The sequence below is a fragment of the Megalobrama amblycephala genome, linkage group LG3, assembly GCF_018812025.1.
Source record: "Megalobrama amblycephala isolate DHTTF-2021 linkage group LG3, ASM1881202v1, whole genome shotgun sequence".
Classification (NCBI taxonomy): domain Eukaryota; kingdom Metazoa; phylum Chordata; class Actinopteri; order Cypriniformes; family Xenocyprididae; genus Megalobrama; species Megalobrama amblycephala.
In genome coordinates this window covers 58,204,910-58,221,106 of record NC_063046.1, presented here as the reverse complement: position 1 = coordinate 58,221,106, position 16,197 = coordinate 58,204,910, and the positions used below count along the sequence as shown (strand labels likewise).

The following is a 16,197-nucleotide window of genomic DNA, read 5'->3' as shown; positions in this document are numbered from 1 at the left end:
AGATCAAACATGCTTCAGGCCAGTTAGACAAAGCAGCAAGCTCAACGAACTCCTCCACATATCTCTCCAGCGAACGACCCACCTGTAGGAGCCCGATGAGTAGATCGCCAGCAGTTAGAGATGTTGGAGGAGCAGGAGCCAGGGAGCTGGTCAAAGTCTCCATCCTTCTGTGGAAATCCAGTCGGTTTTAAGGTCCGTCTTTCTGTTACAGTTGTACTGGTTTGAAGAGATGAGGCAGATACGGATTTCCACAATTATAGACAATACTTTAATGAACACGGGCAAGGAGTAACCAAACATACACTTAACATAAACAGAGAACGGACAAGGAGTGCAGGGAGTGAGTGCAATATATAGGAGTGCTGACAATAGCGTCCAGGTGCAGGTGATCCGTGATGATGGGGAGCTGACGAGGGAAGTGAGTGCAGGTGACGAAACAGGAGGATGCTGGGAAATGGAGTCCAGGGGAACAAGGGATCTGTAACAGCTACGCTCATTTGATGCATTGTATTCGTTTTCTTTATTTTATTAAAATGTTTATCTTTATTTTATTAAATTCAATTGATCGCGCAGGCGCCTCACTCACACACGCAGACACTACATATCAGTTCTAGCATTGCTAACCTTACATTTCAACCATTTATCAGCAAACTAAATGCAGACAAAGTTAACACTGCTCAGTTTAATGGTTCGCTATAGGAGTACATCTGTACCAGTCGGCCAAACACATTTTTGCATGTGCGAAGGATGATGCTTTACGTGGATATTGAAACAAGAGTGAAAAACAAAGCCTTAGTTTATAATGAACAGTAGTTCAGCAAGCAATAAATGTTACATTGCGAATATGGAAACATTTGGATTCCTCCCGAATGAGAGGGGTAATCTATGTGAGCCCAATTCAGTTTTGCTTTAAATAAATTCATTTCTGCTTTATAATGAATGCCAATTATTATAACTAATTAAAATTTTTACCGTACTTTGTAAAACCTGTAGTGTTTTTAACTGTTAAAATCACAGTCATTTTAAAGCCTGCATCTTTCTCCTGCTGTCTCCTGCACTGCACTAAAACATCTGTCAGTGATGCATTCTTGTGCTGACAGCCATCAATTTACCCCCAAAAGCCAGGTATGAAGAAACAAAAACTGAATTTGAGTATACAGACAAAAAGACACCAGATGCTGTAATATCCACAAATTCAAGAGTCTGACACATGCTCTCAGTTGATGCAATCAATCAGTGTGATATAAACACTGCACTCAACAGCTGCAGGGAAACACAGGAGGAAACGTGTGAAAGCGCACAGTGAGAGAGTGAATCACACAATCTAAAGAGTCATGCGGATGACAGCTATCAACGCTTACAGAGTATTAGATGAGTTCAGCCGAACATAACAAATGTTCACATGAGCAAAAGTAGTGTTGTTCAGAATAATAGCATGGTTGTTATTCTGCCATAGGCACAAAGAAAAAAGAAATATAATTTGAAAGTACACAATTCTACTGCGAGTGTGCTATTGATTTTATATAACTATTCTCTAAGTGAGAAATTATAATCTATTTATACTACGGGTCTGTTAAATGCTTGTATCTGATTGGTTGAATGTTCTAAGTTGTGCAATTATTCCTATTATATGATTACCAGTGTGCACAAACGTACCAGATTACTGAGTGCCCTTTTACAGTGTTTACTTCCTTTTTATTCATATATTTTAAAACAATTAATTTATTTGTGAAAAATACTGTAATAGGATTGCAGAAGTTGCCATCTAAGGTATAATCATGTTTATTTTAAAGATTTCTTTTTTAATTTATTTTCATATTATTTATTTCTAATTTATTAAATATTAATTAAAATATTATAGATATCAGCATCAGCCATCAAAAAAAAAAAAAAAAAAAAAAAAAACGTCAACCACTAGATAAAACCCAAGGAAGTGTCTGTTGTTGTTGGTCAACATCTGTCGGTTCAGTGTGAATTGGCCTCAAGGAAAAGTAAATTGAAGCTGCATAATCAAAGAAACAGTATGCCTCAACACCACACAGGAAATCACACAGTTATCCATCATTTTCAGAGACTTCTGCAATGTGAATAAAGCGAATCACACACAGCTTGGTAAAACACGGCCAGGTTTGGCCACAGACTGTGCTCTTCTGTTGGGTTTCACAGAGGGAGGGTGTCTGGCTGTGTAGGAAGAACAGAACAACATAAACCAGCCGTAATCAAAGCAAAGAGATGTACCAGAGCCGGACAGCCCACCTGTCATCTGATGGTCTGAGACAGCAGCTGATCACATGCATCTTCCTTTATAAATACCTCAACAGCCAAGCTTTCAAAGGGCTTGAGGCAATTTGATTTTCAGGGATTAAGAGGTAAATTTATTGCTTGACTGATGACAGAAATCTAAAGTGAAATCACAATGACAGAGCACAAAGAATGTGATTCAAACTCTAATTATAAAACCCACTGTTGAAATGATCAATAAAATTAAAGGGATAGTTCACCCAAAATCAGAGATATATTTAAAAATACCCTGGCTCTTCCAAGCTTTGTAATGACAGTGAATGATTCGTTCGAGATTTTGAAGCCCAAAAAATGCATCCATCTGTTATTTATGTGTTTTTTTTATGGCAGCACTGTCAACACTGAAATTAATCTGCAGCAGTCAGTTTACAAGTTGTAATTACGAGTTATACAACTTTTACAAGTTGGAATCTTGTAATTACAGTAATTCCGACATGGCGCGAACGCACATTTACAAAACCACTTTGAGTTCTAACAATAAATGTAAAAAAGTTGTTTATGTTCATTATAGGGCTGTCAAGCGATTAATGTTTTTAATGTAATTAATCGCAAATTAATCGCACATCAAATTTGGCTGAGAAATTACTCCCAAAAGAACCAAACCAGTGCAGCAAGATTCTCTGGAGTCTGAATGTTGAAATTTCTATTCACGGTCCCTAAGGGCCGCCAAAACGTTTGAAGTTGGTGGAGCCACTTTTACTAAAATGGCTATAACTCATGAACGCAAAAATATATTTTCACCGAACTCAGCACACCTATGTAAGAGCTCATTCTGTGGTTGTGTGAAAAAGGACGTGGCAACTGGCCACTTGGTGGCACTATAACAGGAAAAAACATGAAAATGGTTTTCGTACCACGTGGTAGAACTCCTCATTCTGAGTAACTTTGCCTCTAGGACCGCTGCTGTCAAATCAAATTGTTTGTTAAATATTGGAGATTATTTCAGCGAATTAGGTTTTTGGCTTAACCTTGATAACTGTTAAAAAGCTTTATAAACCATACATTTAATATGGTAACTTGCCTGTATTGGCTGTAATTGGTCTTTGGCTTGCTAATTAAAACATTATACCTTTTTACGCATATGCTTATAGGCCTTAAAGCATTTGATCCCCGATAATTGCTGCTTGCAGCTATATTTATTATTGTAATGTTATGTGGTTTGAGACATGAGGTAATTTAACACCATCTCTCTTGATGCTTTGCAGACTCTGCTCTGGCTGTGCACGATCTTGTGTTTTGAAGGAGGCGTGTCTTTGGAGGGAGGGTGGGATCTCATGCTTTCAAAAAACTTATTTCTAGCCTCTACAAAACTGCACACCATAGCTTTAGGGCTTCTATTGTATGTAAAAACACTCTTCTGTTACAATTGGATCCTTCACATACAAATGAGTAACAAGGTGGATTTTAGTTCTTAAAGTAAAATATACACGTACAGATGAGTATGATTTGTATGTTTACATACTGTAGCACTCTTTTTCAAAAGATGGAAGAAGATTTGACTGCTTATGAAAACGCTGTCTCTTACCTCCTCAAGCGCCCACAGGGAGTCTACAATAGGCTTGATCTTCTTTTGGTCATAGAGGGAAAGAAGTTTTTGCACCGCCGTCTTGACTCGGCTGCATCCCCCCTGCTTGAAGAGGAGGTTAAGGAGCGAGAATCCGGCCATGACTTTATTCTCCTCATAGAGTTTGACAGGGTTCACCTTCTCAACCTGCCACCACTGGGAGACAGAGAGCTTTTTTTTAACAATGACAACTGACCACCAAAACTTTAAAACATCTTTAGACCAACACTTAAGATTAGGGCTGTCACTAACGATTATTTTGGTATTCGATCAATTATTTTGATGATTAATCGAGTAATCAAATTTTTTTTGGGTAATAAAAATCGGATCAAACAATAGCTTTAAAATGACTTAAAATACATATACAATAACAATGAGGCAATCATTTTTGGTTCAAATAAAGTATCAAAAGCAAGTAATCATATGGTGTTTTAGAACAACACTCAACTTATTTACATTACATATTATAACAAATGCCTGCAGAGGGCGCCAACGGCCTGGTGACTGTTGTTGTTACACTTTACGGCAGATCAAATGTTTAATATCGGCCTAATTACATTTAATTCAAATGTTAACTTAATCTGCAATATTTGGCCACTTCTTTACGATAAAAATGCTACAGCCACTGTAATTTCTTGAACAACAATATGTGGACATCAAAACTTTTTATTTTGAAATTGTGATGAACAGTTTGCATATTTACAAACATACTGAAATATTCTCCTGTGTTGTCATAGGTTTATAAATGATTTACAAATCTGATGAAATGGTGCAGCACATTGCATTCCCAGATGAACGTTATTAGCAGCCCAAACTCACAGCATATGAAGAGATGGAGTTTGAGAAGCTCCACGCATGTAAATGATAACAGTTCATGTGGAGCAGCATCTGTGAGACGCACATGACCTACATGCATGTAAATAATTAAAGCACTGCTAAATCGCTGCTTTTGTGAATTCACAATGGCATTATGCTATAGTATGTTTATTAAATGGTTTTAATAGATCACGCAGCCTTAGAAAACGGTCTAATCACGCGGTTCATGGATTCGTGGAATGCGCCACTTCCGGTATTTTGCGGTTACTCAACACAGGTAAATTGCAATTGAGGATTTTTATAATCGAGTACTCGAATTTTAATTGAGGAATCGTGACAGCCCTCTTTAAGATGTTTACATTTTATGGAAAATAGATATCAAACTTCACTCACAGATTTAGCAAAACTGAAGAAACTTTTTGTCTCTCCTGTCACCATGTTTGATGAACCTGGAAATATGTTCACAAAAGTACATTTTAACAGTGTATATATTTTTTTCCAGAAGCTTTCTTTAAAGATGATATATGATTTTTAATTTTTTTTTTCTTCTTCAATCCCAGCCTAACCATGTAAAACGAACATATGAAATAATAATCTTTTTTTAAAATGGAACTGGAAATGGTTTATTGAACCTTTAGACAAAATAGTTTTTAAAAAAACAAAGTTTGCATGCATGTTTTTGGTGAGTATTATATGCTCGAGCAGGAAAGAAACACTACAATTTTATTCTGAGACTCAAACTGAGCAAAAATCTGCAATTTGGTGCAGTTGCCTATATTTATATAGCCAAAAAGTAAGATGAAATTCTGAAAGCTTGTAATATAAAACAATAAGATCTTAATAACAGTATAACAGACTACTTATTTAAGATGCATATCAATATCAGTCATCATATCTGCCAAAAATATGTCTTAGTAAGATTATATTTAAATACGTTTTATGATCAAAGCTGCAAAGAGCAATAGGCTTCTTCATTAATGCCATACAATGATTGGAGAGATGTACAAATAAACATTTGTCAAAAGCCTGATGTATCATTTTTGATACATCAGGCATGATTTAATATGACAGGAGGCCTTATAGAGTTAATAAGCAGAGTCATACGTTTTTCCTTATGAGTGTAACACTCTGTGTCATTGTTTGAGCATCCCAACAAACCCGTTTGGCTCAACCAGTCTGATTAACTGACCAGATGGGGTGCATTCAGGAAAAAGGTTTGAAAATAATCATTATTTTTGCAGGTGCAAGTGGCTCAGAAATGACACACTTCAATTTTAATAAAAATTCTTAAAAGATACAAAGTATAATCTTGGCATTTGAAGCAATAAAACATGGCACTATTACAGCTATGCCAAATGGCTCTTATTAATAAGCTCCATCCAGAATTCTGATGACTGATTCATTCATTTGGCAGTAATGTGTTTTTAAACCTAACTTTTACATTATCTCCGCTCCATGGTGTCCCTCCTAATTAAATATTCCTAATGGGCCAGAAAGCTAAGGGAATTGGAGTAATTAAAGTTGCAGGCATTATCTTTTATGTGAATTAACCTCAATTTGATGTTAGCCACCTAGAATGTGACATCTTGCCTGACTGCTTTCAAATGAGGGTCAGGAGGTCACAAATGAACCTTTTGGACATCTTGCTATATTTTTTTCTCTTTTTCTACTCTTGTCACAGTCCATGACCACCTCATGATGCAATGGTTGCCAAAAATGAAAATTCTGTCATCATCTGTCACCGCAGTTTAATGCAGTATGCAAATGAGAGAATAACGTGTTATATCTTGTTCATTAAACAAATCTATGACGGATTCAGAAGAACTGGAATATAGTGCTTGAGGTAAATTAACCCTTGTGAAAAAGACTTAGATGTATTGAATGTGCACTTGTAGTGTACTACAAATCTCAAAAGTATATCTATTTTATTTTTAAAAAACTACTTGCAGATAATATAACTTCAATGAAATATGAATGTACTTGGATAGAGTACATTATCATGAGATTGCAAGAAAGTACTTTTTTATGACTATGTTACTTAACATGCTCATGTAAACTTTTAAAAGGTACACTTTGTATCAATGTCAAATTAACAGTATAGTTTTACTTTAAAGTACATTTTAAATCATTATGTTTCAATAATCTTTTGAAGTGCTTTAAAGAAGAGCACTTGATGTGTTGACTAACTATTGCATTCTAAAAGTTGTAACTTCTTCCTGAGTCTCTCCATCAGCGTCGACTCCAGTTTGAACAATGTACGGCTGAACACTGTTACTGACAATCCTCATTTTGTCTGCGTGAGATTCTCCAGCTTTGTTGTTGTTGAGCAACCGAAGCGTAAGCTGTTAAAGCTCCGCCCTCTTCTGGAAAGGTGGCCGGGAGCAGCAGCTCATTTGCATTTAAAGGGACACACACAAGAACAGTGTGTTTTTGCTCACACCCAAATAGGGGCAAATTTGACAAGCTATAATAAATGATCTGTGGGGTATTTTGAGTTGAAACTTCACAGACAAATTAGCCTATATTACATCTTGTAAAAGGGGCATTTATAGGTCCACTTTAATGTTCCCATGAAATCAAAATTATTATTATTATTATTTTTTTGGCTTTTAGAATGAATATGTTAGCCTTACTGTTATCTATAAGCTAGCGTGCTCCAAAACAATGACAAAATTCGCGTTTAGAAGATATAAGTATTCAAATCTTACAGTCTCTCACTTCCACCTATATGGATCAATGATTTTGATGACATCATGCTGCACTTCAGCGTCTCATCGGATTTTCTGTCCAATCAAATGCTCTCTAGAATCTGAAGCGTCCCGCCCCCTGCATAATAAATAGACGCTGAAGCTGCGGCTAAAATCTTTCGCTTGTTCACACATTTACTATTTTCTACATGGTGAATGGCACATGGTGCGTTATATATGGGATAGGGAATGAATCAGACAGTGTAAATATGCTTTCCATTGATGAGAATGAAGTCTAGTTTCACGTCTTTCAGATTCAGTGGAAATTACGCATTGAGTAATGCTGCGCGTTTCAAGGCACTTCAGTGGGCCTTTAAAGTATATTATTTCTGTAATAAGTCCCCTTTTTGAAAAGTATGATAAAATGTACTTCTTTTTGTCCTTTCTGGAGCTTTACAGCCCCTGGTCACTGAATGTTTTTCATAACGAAAAGAGCAGCAGGAACATTCTTCAAAACATCTCATTTTGTGGTCCGCAGAAGACAGAAAGTCAAACTGGTTAATGATGACAGAATTTTCATTTTGGGGTTCATTGTCCCTTTAAATCTTTTTTATTTTTTTATTTATCCACAAAATGAAAATTAATTTAATTGCTATGAGAGTGATCTTCATCTGTGTATACCAACCATACAGGATGTACGTTCCCATGGGCTTGAGCAAAGTTAGGCCTTTTCCTGTGTTCTCTCCACTCAAACAGTCCAGTACAATATCTACTCCTTCTGGAGATATCCTGCAGGAGAAAAAAAACATACTTTTGTTCTAAGCTCTGGCAAGTTACTTAAATGAGACTCTCTAAAATTCTAGAACCATAAAAATATCAAACATCTGTCGTATTTTTCAGTGTCTTTTAAGGAAGCACAGCTGATAAGGAATGAGAGGTATGTCATGTTATAAACACGGGCTCTAATGTGTTCCTGTTTTCATGGTGCTTGGACCGCCTACAAGGCTTAACCATTAGGAGGTCTTGTGATGCCCGGGGTCCTGCCTATTGTGGAAAAGAGACCAACCTGAGACGAATTTAATTTTGCATCGCTCCTGATCCTGAAAGGAATGTGGAACCACCGAGATGAAAAGAGTCCTAATCTCCTCTCTCATACTCAATTTATGTGAATTTGTTTGAACATAAACGTAGTAGAATAACACAATAGCCAGAGGAGAACAGGACTAAACCTGGTTCCTCACAATGTTTTTTTGTTCTCCACTAAAGCTGCGCGATTAATTGTTAAAGGATCGCGATCTTGATTCAAACACCAACAATCTTATTCCTATAGGACAACCATTCTCCTATGTCTATCAAATTCATACTGGGACATTCAAATCTGTGTTGGCGCTGCCACTGATCCAGAGAGAGCCGTTGTCATGTAAAGGTATGAAACAACTTCACAAAGAGTGAGTGGGATAAAAGTTTATAGTTCGGTTATAACCACTGATGCCTTCGGTAGTGATCAAAATAGAGCAAATCACCTTTTGAAAGTAACTTCATGCTTCAAATCACCATTGTATTGATTACATTGTTACACCAGTAGGTGGCGACAAGTGTTAAAAATGTATTTGTCATTGAATCATTCATTCAACAGATTTGTTCAAAAAGGACTGATTCATCCAGTAATAAAACAAGTGAAGTATTTATGAGTGAGTCATTGAATCATTCATTTACGAGATTCGTTCAGAAACACTGATTCATCCAGTATTGTAGCAAGACCATGGAACCATTACTGTACGTTTTTTGTTAGGGAAACCAATAAAAAATAGTGCTGTCAACTGAATAAAAAAATAAAAATAAATAATCACATTTTTTCTGTAATTAATCGCTATTAAAAACATTGTTTTTAATGTTTTTATAATAATTTACTTTTCAGTTACTCTAATATAGAGACAAACAAGTATATTAAAGACAGTATATTTTAAATATTTGTTTAACGGCATCTTTTTATGAATGAAGGCCAGTATCACTGATACTAATACTGGTACTGATTTCTCTATGAAATTGATATATTGTTTTTAAACAATAATTATAGACATTCAACATTACAGTATAACTAAAAGCTATCAATTTCAACATTTATTAGACTTTAAAAAATAGGAACTTTTAATTTAAGTGAACTTAAAACACTTTACAGTCTTCACTGCATAAATTAACTTAATAAATTAAATATAGATTAATCCTTATTAAAGCTACAATTTGTTACCTTTGTTCTTTGATGAACATTAATGACAGACTTAACAGCAACTGGTTTATTAGGCTGCTGTCACTTTAAGAGCTGCCGCTGCCGAACATGACGCGGATCTGACACATCTCATTTTCTCACAACTCTTTAAGGTCTTTTAAGACCTTATTTAACTAATTTAAGACTGCTCTCATGAGGATACTCGACAAAGTGGGCATTTTGGCATAATTCTGTGTGTTATTGTTTGTTAAAGCATGACTGGCGCGCGTCTTTCTGTGCACATGAGTCATTCACAGACAGCACGTTCTCGTTTGTCTTGTGGTGCTTGAATGGTTTGAGAGCATTTGCGTGAATAAGAACGTGATTATATAATGAAACGCTAGCCAAGTTATGATGGAAAAAATGGATGCTGCGTTAAATGCGTTAAATATTTTTATTGCGTTAAACTGTCAAAAATTATCGCATACGTTAACGCTCTAACTTTGACAGCACTAATAAAAAAATGGACAAAAGATGCTTTACAAATGAGACCCACCAAAGACAACAGCACATACAATTAATGTTTCCTCAAATGTGTTCTGAATGAGTCAGTTGCTGCACATTCTCTGGCTTTGTGTGGTTGATCAGAAGGATGTACAGGTGCCCCTCCCCATACTACAACACACTACTTTCCCATCTGCTGGGTGTTGCCATGGGGACCGGAGCCACGCAGGTCTAGAGGAGGTACTGGTGACGTCTGCCTTATCAGACTTGCACTGGCCTCCCAGTATGACTCATTTATTTTATATTCTCATCATCTAACTGTTCCTTTTTTGCCTCTACATCTACGTACTGACAACAACAGCATTTGTGCTTACTTCTTAACTTCTGGAACGTAGTCAAGGTTTCTGTCAAAGAGATGAGTGACTGAATGCTTTATGGCTTCGTGTTTGAAGGGCGAGGCAGTCCCAAACACAGTGACTTTGGGGACGGTGGAACAAAGTTGAGCAACTGCTTGACCCTAATATGGAAACAGAGGACAAACAGAATGGAATGTGATTAACGGTTTCTGTCACTCTTAGGCTGTGTTCACACTTGTACTTCAGTTCTATTGTTTCGTTTAGTCAGGACCAAAAAAGAAAATGATACAATTAGTACTGGTTCACTTAGCTTGTCATTTTTGACACCAAACCTAAAGATACAAAACAAGAAAATGTATATTTTGTGACAGAACTTACTGAACATCCAAAACAATGCTGTGTACTAAATGCGCTTGTTGTATGTGTGTATGTAACACAGTTCGTAGATGTGGGAAGAAGGAGGCGGGAACCGGCGAACGTTGAAACAAACTTTAATATAAAATAAACAAAGAACAAAACGAAAGTAATGCCGGCAGACCCTCGCGGACGTCTGCCGGCCAAACAAACATAATAGCTAAAACATAAAATAAAGTCCAGGCCTGGTCCTCTCTCGTCCTTCACGGTCGTCACTCCTCCTTTTATGCCTCCGGAGCTCCGGAGTTGTGATGTTCCCCATTACAGTTCAGTACAGGCGTAAGAACCGTGTCTCATCACAGCAGATCTTCACTTGCTTGGTTCAGATGTAGGCGTTCACACTTATTCAAATGAACCGAACTGACAGAGCAATCGTACCAGAGTTCATGGGAAGGGGTTCTCAATCCACTTGACTGGTTCGAATGTAGGCGTTCACACTTATTCAAATGAACCGAACTAACAGAGCAATCTCACCAGAGTTCATGGGAAGGGGTTCTCAATCCACTTGTTTGGTTCGGATGTAAGCATTCACACTTATTCAAATGAACTGAACTTATAGAGCAATTGCACCAGAGTTCATTGGAAGGGGTTCTCGATCCACTTGTTTGGTTCGGATGTAGGCGTTCACACTTATTCAAATGAACCGAACTGACAGAGCAATCGTACCAGAGTTCATGGGAAGGGGTTCTCAATCCACTTGACTGGTTCAAATGTAGGCGTTCACACTTATTCAAATGAACCAAACTAACAGAGCAATCGCACCAGAGTTCATGGGAAGGGGTTCTCGATCCACTTGTTTGGTTCGGATGTAAGCTTTCACACTTATTCAAATGAACCCAACTAACAGAGCAATCGCACCAGAGTTCATGGGAAGGGGTTCTCGATCCACTTGTTTGGTTCGGATGTAAGCATTCACACTTATTCAAATGAACCAAACTTATAGAGCAATTGCACCAGAGTTCATTGGAAGGGGTTCTCGATCCACTTGTTTGGTTCGGATGTAAGCTTTCACACTTATTCAAATGAACCCAACTAACAAAGCAATCGCACCAGAGTTCATGGGAAGGGGTTCTCGATCCACTTGTTTGGTTCGGATGTAAGCTTTCACACTTATTCAAATGAACCCAACTAACAAAGCAATCGCACCAGAGTTCATGGGAAGGGGTTCTCGATCCACTTGTTTGGTTCGGATGTAAGCTTTCACACTTATTCAAATGAACCCAACTAACAGAGCAATCGCACCAGAGTTCATGGGAAGGGGTTCTCGATCCACTTGTTTGGTTCGGATGTAAGCATTCACACTTATTCAAATGAACCAAACTTATAGAGCAATTGCACCAGAGTTCATTGGAAGGGGTTCTCGATCCACTTGCTTGGTTCAGATGTAAGCATTCACACTTATTCAAATGAACCCAACTAACAAAGCAATCGCACCAGAGTTCATGGGAAGGGGTTCTCAATCCACTTGTTTGGTTCGGATGTAGGCGTTCACACTTATTCAAATGAATCGAACTTATAGAGCAATTGCACCAGAGTTCATGGGAAGGGGTTCTCGATCCACTTGCTTGGTTCGGATGTAGGCGTTCACACTTATTCAAATGAACCAAACTGACAGAGCAATCGCACCAGAGTTCATGGGAAGGGGTTCTCGATCCACTTGACTGGTTCAAATGTAGGCGTTCACACTTATTCAAATGAACCGAACTGACAGAACAATCGTACCAGAGTTCATGGGAAGGGGTTCTCAATCCACTTGTTTGGTTCGGATGTAAGCTTTCACACTTATTCAAATGAACCCAACTAACAAAGCAATCGCACCAGAGTTCATGGGAAGGGGTTCTCGATCCACTTGTTTGGTTCGGATGTAAGCTTTCACACTTATTCAAATGAACCCAACTAACAAAGCAATCGCACCAGAGTTCATGGGAAGGGGTTCTCGATCCACTTGTTTGGTTCGGATGTAAGCTTTCACACTTATTCAAATGAACCCAACTAACAGAGCAATCGCACCAGAGTTCATGGGAAGGGGTTCTCGATCCACTTGTTTGGTTCGGATGTAAGCATTCACACTTATTCAAATGAACCAAACTTATAGAGCAATTGCACCAGAGTTCATTGGAAGGGGTTCTCGATCCACTTGCTTGGTTCAGATGTAAGCATTCACACTTATTCAAATGAACCAAACTTATAGAGCAATTGCACCAGAGTTCATGGGAAGGGGTTCTCGATCCACTTGTTTGGTTCGGATGTAAGCATTCACACTTATTCAAATGAACCAAACTTATAGAGCAATTGCACCAGAGTTCATGGGAAAGAGTTCTCGATCCACTTGTTTGGTTCGGATGTAAGCATTCACACTTATTCAAATGAACCCAACTAACAAAGCAATCGCACCAGAGTTCATGGGAAGGGGTTCTCAATCCACTTGTTTGGTTCGGATGTAGGCGTTCACACTTATTCAAATGAATCGAACTTATAGAGCAATTGCACCAGAGTTCATGGGAAGGGGTTCTCGATCCACTTGCTTGGTTCGGATGTAGGCGTTCACACTTATTCAAATGAACCAAACTGACAGAGCAATCGCACCAGAGTTCATGGGAAGGGGTTCTCGATCCACTTGACTGGTTCAAATGTAGGCGTTCACACTTATTCAAATGAACCGAACTGACAGAACAATCGTACCAGAGTTCATGGGAAGGGGTTCTCAATCCACTTGACTGGTTCGAATGTAGGCATTCACACTTATTCAAATGAACTGAACTAACAGAGCAATCGCACCAGAGTTCATGGGAAGGGGTTCTCGATCCACTTGTTTGGTTCGGATGTAAGCGTTCACACTTATTCAAATGAACCGAACTAACAGAGCAATTGCACCAGAGTTCATGGGAAGGGGTTCTCAATCCACTTGTTTGGTTCAGATGTAAGCGTTCACACTTATTCAAATGAACCCAACTAACAGAGCAATCGCACCAGAGTTCATGGGAAGGGGTTCTCGATCCACTTGTTTGGTTCGGATGTAAGCGTTCACACTTATTCAAATGAACCGAACTAACAGAGCAATCGCACCAGAGTTCATGGGAAGGGGTTCTCGATCCACTTGCTTGGTTCGGATGTAGGCGTTCAAACTTATTCAAATGAACCGAACTAACAGAGCAATCACACCAGAGTTAATGGGAAGGGGTTCTCGATCCACTTGCTTGGTTCGGATGTAGGCGTTCAAACTTATTCAAATGAACCGAACTAACAGAGCAATCACACCAGAGTTAATGGGAAGGGGTTCTCGATCCACTTGACTGGTTCGAATGTAGGCGTTCACACTTATTCAAATGAACCGAACTAACAGAGCAATCACACCAGAGTTCATGGGAAGGGGTTCTCGATCCACTTGTTTGGTTCGGATGTAAGCGTTCACACTTATTCAAATGAACCGAACTTATAGAGCAATTGCACCAGAGTTCATTGGAAGGGGTTCTCGATCCACTTGTTTGGTTCGGATGTAAGCGGTCACACTTATTCAAATGAACCCAAATAACAGAGCAATCGCACCAGAGTTTGTTTTAATCAAACCAAACCTGCCAAGTGTGAACACACCCTAAAACTAATTTTGATCATATTCCACCAAAAGCCATATAATGAAGCTGTAAATTTGCATTATCTTGAAGGCCAGTTCACACCAAGGACGGTAACTATAATGATAGCGATAAAGATATAGTTCTAAACATTGTTCTGAATGTAAAAGAATAGTTCACACCACCGCTAAACAATATCACTGGAATCACTTTCAGAATGTTTTTTTTCCAACTGATGAACGATAAAAACAATAGCTATTTTTCCATCACCCTGTTGTTATGCACATTTTGAAGTATCGCATCAGAAACGAGTGCTGGAAATGCCCAATTTTGGAAAAAAAATCCCTTAATTCACAAAAAAAAAATTTTACGCTCGCTTGAGGTGGTTGTTGAATTGTGCGAAAAAGAGTTAATGCGAATAATGGAAGACGCATTTGCTGAATAAATTCTGACATCGTGAACATTAAACCCTTGTGACCGCTGATGGTGTTTCCGCTGATAGTGTTGTAACAGACATATTATACATTTATGTTGCGTTTTTTCGGGGTTGTCCTCTCATATGTGTGTGATGCTTAATAAAGTCGAGAAGAGTTCAGATGGTTCATGTTTATTGTTTTCTTATTCATAAGTGTTTAGGGAGACTCTTCATGAACGCTCCTAATTCGCATTCCTTTTTTTTTTTTGCGAACTTTGAAAAGATTCGCTTCACGTTTGGATGGAAACCCAGCTAATGACAGCCAATCAGAATCCACCAAACTTTAAAGAGCTCAAGCATTTAAAATGGCAGACAACAAAACTGCAGTGCACGCTTAGAATAAACAGAACAATACCATCTGCTGGGGTGAACATATATAGTTGATGACTAACATGATATAGTTATCATTCTAGGTGTAAACGGGCCTTAACTTGGAAAGCTAAACAACAAAATGGGATCAGTATGATCATATGTTTGTGTCCAAATCCCAATTTTTGTACAGGCTGCTTCAAAAGTTTCTTGACAAACCCTATCGCTCAAAGCAACAGACTTACCACCCCACCTCCTGCTGAGTGAACTAATACAGACATCCCCTCCTGGAGATTGGCCACTTCAAACAGCATCATGTAGGCAGCCACGAAGTTCAGAGAGAAGGCAGCCGCCTCTGGGAATGTCATGTCGTCTGGGATCTTATACACGAAATCCAACGGTGTGCAAACCACCTCTGCCCAAGCATTGTAATTTACAAAGGCCATCACTCTGTCACCTATCTGAAAGGAGGAAAAACATTACTATTCAAAGTATCAGATTGAATGTTCTGATATTAGAAGCATATAATGCTTATTTTTTTCCAGTTCAAACAATGAAATAATTTTTTGGCCAGGTAACAAATATGTCCCACCACATATTAGTTTTACCCAAAGAAAGATGCATTCTGGATTGGAGCTCTATTGTGTCCACAAAACAAAAAGTAAATACTGGCCATCATTTTATTGGCCATATAAAAAGAATTATTAGCTGTCTGAAATTCCTGAATCAGCATTAAAAACATTTCTGCACATACCTCAAAGCCTGTGGTGTTTTCTCCCACACTCTCTACAATCCCAGAACACTCAAATCCAGGCACAAGAGGTGTTTTTGGAGGATTATCAATATTTCCTTGTCGTACCATTAGATCAAGAAAGTTCAGTCCACTGTAAAATATGACAATCAAGATAATGTAATTTTTCATTCTAGTTCATTTCAGTCATAAATATAATATTAGAAAATATGCTGAAATGCCTGTTTTATAAAGTTCCCAACTCA

General features: G+C 38.1%; 1 protein-coding gene across 1 annotated transcript in view; it reads right to left on the bottom strand.

Annotated features, from left to right (window-relative positions):
• The window catches only part of vat1l (vesicle amine transport 1-like), a 49,394-nt gene that overhangs the window by 30,070 nt on the left and 3,127 nt on the right, over positions 1-16,197 (bottom strand). Inside the window, exons 2-7 of the mRNA XM_048186217.1 lie at positions 15,956-16,085; positions 15,447-15,662; positions 10,453-10,595; positions 8,054-8,157; positions 5,075-5,130; positions 3,827-4,021 (exon numbers count right to left, since the gene is read on the bottom strand). Coding sequence (XP_048042174.1) covers positions 3,827-4,021; positions 5,075-5,130; positions 8,054-8,157; positions 10,453-10,595; positions 15,447-15,662; positions 15,956-16,085 — 844 coding nt within the window. The remainder of the gene's footprint in view (positions 1-3,826; positions 4,022-5,074; positions 5,131-8,053; positions 8,158-10,452; positions 10,596-15,446; positions 15,663-15,955; positions 16,086-16,197) is intronic.